Source organism: Dipodomys merriami, unplaced genomic scaffold (assembly GCF_024711535.1).
Source record: "Dipodomys merriami isolate MVZ:Mamm:240054 unplaced genomic scaffold, mDipMer1.0.p SCAF_26, whole genome shotgun sequence".
NCBI lineage: Eukaryota > Metazoa > Chordata > Mammalia > Rodentia > Heteromyidae > Dipodomys > Dipodomys merriami.
The window spans coordinates 4,292,839-4,299,076 of NW_027204048.1; the positions used below are offsets into that span (position 1 = coordinate 4,292,839).

Sequence of the window (6,238 nt, forward strand, 5' to 3'; positions counted from 1 at the left end):
CTTTTAACCTTGGAACAGTAAACAAAGGAGGACAATAGGGGCGGGCCCACGTTTTGCCCTCATCTTTTCCGCCTCCAGCAACCCTGGCAAGACCTAGCCTGGACCTGGATGCCACACCATTGCGCAGCGGCCTGGCCGGCGGAGGGCCTTGTGTCTTCTGCCCCCTGGTGGCTGCGCCGCCGCACTGCGCCTCCGGAGGCTCACCAGAGATCGGTGAGAGACTTTGGAGTGAGGGGGAGGGAAGGCCTTAAGAATCGAAATTGAGGTCTCTTAGGCCTGACCTGGCAGGCAGGGCCATTCATTATTCCTGTTATTTTTCCTTGATTTTATATTTTGTTGGTCCTGGGGATTTAACTCAGGGCCTGGGCACTGTCCCTGACCTCTTTTGCTCAAGGACAGTGTTCTACCACTTTGAGCCACAACTCCATTTCTATTTTTTGTTTGTTCTGTTGGTTGATTGGTTGTTAATTGGAGATGAGAGTTTTGTGGACATTTCTTGCTTGGGCTGGCTTTGAATGTTGATCCTCAGATCTCAGCGTCCTGAGTAGCAAGGATTACGGGTGTGAGCTTATTTATTCCTTGTCCTCTCTCTCTCTCTCTCTCTGTTTCCTTCCTTCCTTTCTTCTCTCTCTCTTCTCTCTCCCTCCATCTCTCCCTCTCTTTCTTTCTTTCCTTTTTGTGTGCGTATGCTGGTACTGGGACTTGAACTCAGGGCCTGGATACTGCCCCTTAGCTCCTATCCAGCCTGCAAAACTCACCCCAGGCAGTACTGGTGGAAGTCCTGTGAGTGCTGGGAAAATGGAAGTGAAGGGAAGAGCAAGGGCTGAGGGTGGAGCCCCCACTCCACCCCACCCTGCCCTGGCTTGAAATTAGTGGGTGAACTGAGACACCTGGAGAAGATGAAAGGCACTTTGATCTCTTAGGGCAGGGTGCCACGTACAGTCGTACAAGAGTGTCTGCTTGTGAGTGTGCAAAGACTGGGGCAGTGCCCACCCTTTATCTCACAGCCCAGGAAACACTGTGCTCCAGGTCCCAGTTTCCTCAGGATTACAAGTCAGAGCCTTATCCATGGTTCTAGAAAGTTCTGAGACGCTGTAGGAGAAAGTGAGCAATTTCTCCCTTTTCCTCAGAATCTGCCCTCCTCAGAGCACAGGGAAGTATCTATGCTGGCAGTTCCTCTTTCCTCCCTTTCTTAACCCATTCCAGGAATCCACTGAGTGTGGTGGTGCACACCCCTAATCTGGGCACTCTGAAGGCTGAGGCAGGAGGATCACTAATTAGAGGCTAGCCTGGAATATAAAGTGAGACTGTCTTTTTTAGGGGTGTGTGTGTGGCTTTTTGGTGGTTCATTGGAGAGAAGAGTGTCAAGGAGCTGGGTGCTGGTGGCTTACACCTGTAATTGTAATTACTCTGGAGGCTGAGATCTGAGGATTGCAGTTTGAAGTCAGCCTGGGCAGGAAACTCCATAAGACACTTATCTCCAATAAAATAAAGTGCTCAAAGAAGCCAGAAGTGGTGCTGTGGCACAAGTAGTACAACGCTAGCCTTGAGCACAAAGAGGCTCAGAGACAGCACCCAGGTCCCGAATTTAAGCGCCCACAATTGACAAAAACAAACAGTATCAAGGACTTTCCTTCTCTGGCTGGCTTTGAACCATGATCCTCATATCTTAGCCTCTCGATAAGCTAGAATCCCAGGCACAAGGTTTTGTCTTAAAAACAAAAACAAAAACAATCCCCAAACTAATAGCAAACTAAAGCACTGAGCACTCAGGACCAGCAGGTGACACACACGGAGGGGCAGGGCGGGGCGGGCGGGGCGGAGCGGGTGGAGCTGCCTTCAGGTTTGCACAGACGCTTTTCTGTCTGCCTCAGGCTTCTTCCCCTTGCTCTGGGGGCAAAGGTTTGTTACCTTGAGCGCGCGTGCGTGTGTGAGTGTGTGTGTGTGTGTGTGTGTGTGTGTGTGACCAGGGTTTAAACCCAGGGCCTCAGGTTTGCTAGGCAGGTGCTCTACCACTTGAGCCCCATTTCCTAGTGTTTTCCTTATATTTTTCAGTTAGATTTTAACTTTCACATGATCCCAGAGCTGATCTGGGACCATGATCCTTTTATCTCCATCTCCTTGAGTAGCTGAGACCACAGGTCTGTGTGTCACCTTGTCCAGCTTTTTTTTTTTTTTTCCTGTTTGTCGTGGGGCTTGAACTCTGGGCCTGGTCCTGTCTCTCAGTTCTTCAGCTCAAGGCTAGTGCTCTACCACTTGAGCCATAGTGCCACTTCCAGTTTTCTGGTGGTTAATTGGAGATAAAAAGTCTCACAGACTTTCTTGCCTGGGCTGGCTTTGAACCTCGATCCTCATCTCTCAGCCTCCTGAGTAGCCAGGATTACAGGCGTAAGCCACTAGCACCTGGCTCCAGCTTTTTTTTTTTTCCCAAATTCTTTATTGTGATTGATTACATAAATTTCCCAAATTTCACAGTATTGTGGGATAGTGATGCTTAAAGTCACAAACACATTCTAACTTTGATGGGGCAAATTGTCTTTTACGAGTTCTATGAGCTTTTCAATACAGTTATTTCTTCCACATCGGGTGATATGTACATTTCTTTTGTTTTGCATAGTGTAAGCTGTTCCCTCTTTCCCACTCATTCTCTCGCTCCCATCGCTGCCATTGAGTTGCTTAGTTCATTTTGATCAATGTCCAGTGCAGCTGATGGGACCCACTGTTGTATGTTTTTCCCTGATTCACTCTAGCTCTGTGTCCTCCTGGTTTCCCTCCAGTGTGCCCATATATACCATATATGTGATCAGCAACATGGGGTTATTTAGTAGTGATTCGACCAGATGAGTGGAGGTGCTTTGTTTCTCAAGTCTTGTTAACTTTGTCGTGTTGCCTTACGTTTTGGATTTAACAACCACTTATCATGTGCTGTTTGTCTCTTTGCTCTTGGCTTACCTTGTTCAACATGATTTCTTCTAGTTCCATTCATTTCCCTGCAAATGCCATTATTTTGTCCTTTCTAATGGCTGCATAATATTCTATTGTGTATAAATATCACAAGTTTTGGATCCATTCATCTGTGGTGGGACATCTGGGTTGTTTCCATATCCTGGCTATTGTGAACAGTGCTATAAAAAACATGGAGGTGCATGTGTCCTTGTATACTGGTTCCTGTTCAGGGTAGATGCCTAGAAGTGGTATGGCTGAGTCATAGGGGAGGTCAATATTTAACTTTCTGAGGATCCTCCAAACTGCTTTCCACAGTGGTTGTATAAGTGTACATTCCCACCAGCAGTGTAATAGGGTTCCTCTTTCTCCGCATTCCCTCCAGCATTTGTCATTGGCTGACTTGAGGATGTGGGCCATTCTGACTGGGGTAAGGTGGTATCTCAGGGTTGTCTTTATTTGTACTTGTTTCACAACCAGGGATGGTGAACATTTCCTCATGTGTTTCGTTGCCATTTTTATCTCTTCTTCTGATGTCTCTATTTCCCTTGCCCATTCAGTAATTGGTTTGTTAGGTTTGGGAGGGATTAGCTTCTTGAGTTCCATATATATACTGGATATTAACCCCTTGTCTGATATATTGCTGGTAAATATTTTTTCCCCAGTTAGTCGGTTGTCTTTCTAGCTTGCTTGCTCTGTCTTTAGCTGTGCAGAAACTTTTTATTTTAAGGCAGTCCCATTTGTCAAATGCCTCTCCAATTTGTTGTGTCCAGCTTATTTTTGAGATAGGGCCTTGTGAACTTTTTGCCTGGGCTGGCCTTGAACTATGATCTGCCCATCTCTGCCTCCAGGGATGTAGCTGGGATGATAGCGGGTGCAACCATGCCTGGATAACCAGTCTTTCCTATTCTTGCTGAATGTGAAGGAGACTTTACTCCAAGAGCCCAGCCCTCCCTCCCCTGGCCATGCTGGCCCCGACTTGGGTTGTGGTCCCACAGGGAGCCAGGGAAAGGGGGGATTGTCTCTTGTGGCAACATGGTCCCCGTGGTAACTTGGCTCCCTCCTTGTGACATCTCTGAGGTCATGCTGCCTTTTCTCAGCTGGAAGAGTGAGGGGAGGGCAGACATGGAGGCCAACCCTCCACTCCGATCCAGCCTCCTGGGAGTTCTGCTGCAGGTTGGGCGGCTCTCGGCTCTGGTGAGTTGAAGATGGAGGACAGGGCAGCTTCTTCCAGCCACCTTAGTGAGGGCACACAGGCCCAGGGGATCCGGAGAAACTGCTCCCCAATGTCATCCTCCCATGCCTGTCACCTTTCTCTGTCCCCAATGTCACCTTGCCCTGAGATACAGGTGTGATCTTCAGATCTCAGCCCCCTGAGTAGCTGGGATAACAATTGTGATCCTCAGCCCGGTGCCAGTGGCTCACACCTGTAACCCTAGCTACTCAGGAGGCTGAGATCTGAAGATTGCTGTTCAAAGCCAGCCCAAGAAGAAAAGTCCATGGGACTTTTATCTCCAATGAACCATGAGAAATCCAGACGCGGTGCTGTGGCTCAAGCGGTAGAGAGCTAGCCATGAGCATAAAAGCTCAGGGCCAGTGCCCAGGATCTGAGTTCAAGCTCAGGGACTCACACAACACACACACACACACAATGATCCTGTGGTGTGAACCCTCCTGAGTATCTGGGATTACAGATTTGACTGCAGCACCCGAAAGCTCCATTTCTTTCTCCATGGAGGTAGGTGGCGCTGGGTGACCTGGGTGTCCTGCTCCTCTGCAGGTGGTCCGGAACCGCGTGCACTTGTACAGCTTCCTGCTGGTGAAGATCGGCCTCTTCCGGTGTTGGGTGTTGGGGCTGGCACAGGAGGCCCGAGGCTCCTGCAGCACCCAGGCCTACCTGTTCCCGGAAGCTGACGCCTGCTCCCTGGGCCAGGCTCTGCGAGCGGCGCTGACTCTGCTATGGGTTCCCGTGTGGCTGCTGCTGTGGTGGCTCCGGCTGCTGTGGTCATCGGGGCTGGGCTGTGTGGGGACCCTGGGCCTTGCCCTGCAGCGCCTCAGTGCCTGCGAGTGGCGGGGCCTGCCTGTGGTCACATGGAGGGAGCTGCTTCTTACCTGTCTGCACAGCCTGATGCTCGTGGCTTTGCTGCTGCTGCTGCTGCCCTGGAGATTGTTCCAGAAGGTGAAGCGCTTCAGCCTGAGCTGGCTGCCTGGACAGGTGGGTCGGGGTAAGGCCAGTAGGACGTGGGTGTGGCCAACCAGGGGCGTGGCAAGGATGGGGCATTGTCATGGTGGGTGTGGCTTTGGTGGGCAGGGCCACGAGGGGGCATGGTTGGGGCATGTGGGTTGGGTGGTGGGGCGTGGACAGGAAGAGAGTGTCAAGGCCAGTCAGGGTGTGGGCGTGGCCGGGGCGGGGCTTGGGTCAGGGCCTGTTGTGGGCTTGGGTGGGCATGGCCAGCACAGGGCTTGGGCGGGCCGAGGGGCAGCTGTGGGGCCATGAGGGGCTCAGGGCACCCCCGAGGTTCACCCAGCTGCCCTCTTGCTGCCCAGGACCTGCTGTGGGAGCCCCTGGGGCGGATGCGGCGGCTGTACTGGTGGGCGGAGCATGGGGCGGCACTGGCCTCCTGGCACCTGGCCTACCTCATCACCTGGACCACCTGCCTGGCCTCCCACCTGCTCCAGGCTGCCTTTGAACACACAGCCCAGCTGGCCGAGGCCCAAGATGCTGACCCTCAGGAGGCTGGGGGGCCCTTACAGGAGCCCCCACTGCCTGAGGGCTCCACCCCGAAGGCCGAGCCCGCACTGCCAGAACCTGGAGAATAAATGCCCGCATCTGTCTCTGCTGGTCTGCCCTGGCTCAGCACACTGCCCCTTCCCTTCTAGGCTGGGGGCCATTCAGAGTTGGGATAGCCGGGACAGCTGGGCTGACCGCAGATGCCGGCCCAGGGGCCTCTAAAGGAAACCACAGCCCTCCTAGTCCCTTCCTGGGGTCAGATAGCAGCCCATCGCCTAGCAACTGGCATCTGGATTTTATTAGCCCCACTTCCAGATGAGAGAACTTGAACCCAAGGGATTAAACCTTCCCAGGGCCCCAGAACCAAGTTAATGGCAGAGCCAGAGCCTTTGTCTTCGGCAGATTCCTAACTTTGTGTGTGCTCTTGTCGCTCTTGCCCAGGTTCTTTGGTGCCCAGGGCTTTAGGAGACATTGCAGTTACAGACCTGGTCCTCTGGGTGGCGCCAGGGCCTCATATTTGAGAAAGGGAGAATTTTTTTTTTTTTTTTTTTGTGCCAGTCCTGG

General features: G+C 52.1%; 1 protein-coding gene across 3 annotated transcripts; it reads left to right on the top strand.

The window, feature by feature from the left end:
• Nucleotides 1-3,284: 3,284 nt before the first annotated feature.
• On the top strand, nt 3,285-5,778 carry Tmem270 (transmembrane protein 270). 3 transcript variants are annotated; one of them, XM_070035442.1, is made up of 4 exons: nt 3,314-3,373; nt 4,044-4,140; nt 4,724-5,158; nt 5,491-5,778. In XM_070035442.1, exons 2-4 carry the CDS (start codon nt 4,069-4,071, stop codon nt 5,761-5,763), a joined length of 780 nt encoding a protein of 259 aa, XP_069891543.1. In that variant the 5' UTR covers nt 3,314-3,373; nt 4,044-4,068; the 3' UTR covers nt 5,764-5,778. The 3 variants fall into 3 exon arrangements, with proteins under 3 accessions (XP_069891544.1, XP_069891543.1, XP_069891542.1); XM_070035443.1 differs by lacking the exon at nt 4,044-4,140 and having other exon boundaries at nt 3,285-3,373; XM_070035441.1 differs by lacking the exon at nt 3,314-3,373 and having other exon boundaries at nt 4,024-4,140.
• The last annotated feature ends 460 nt before the right edge of the window (nt 5,779-6,238 follow it).

What these genes read in the sequence shown, in the direction of transcription:
- Tmem270 (XM_070035441.1), top strand. Translation starts at nt 4,027, where the DNA reads ATGCTGCCTTTTCTCAGCTGGAAGAGTGAGGGGAGGGCAGACATGGAG. An exon ending in TTGGGCGGCTCTCGGCTCTG is followed by an intron (nt 4,141 to 4,723) that starts GTGAGTTGAAGA and finishes GCTCCTCTGCAG; the next exon opens with GTGGTCCGGAACCGCGTGCA. An exon ending in TGAGCTGGCTGCCTGGACAG is followed by an intron (nt 5,159 to 5,490) that starts GTGGGTCGGGGT and finishes CTTGCTGCCCAG; the next exon opens with GACCTGCTGTGGGAGCCCCT.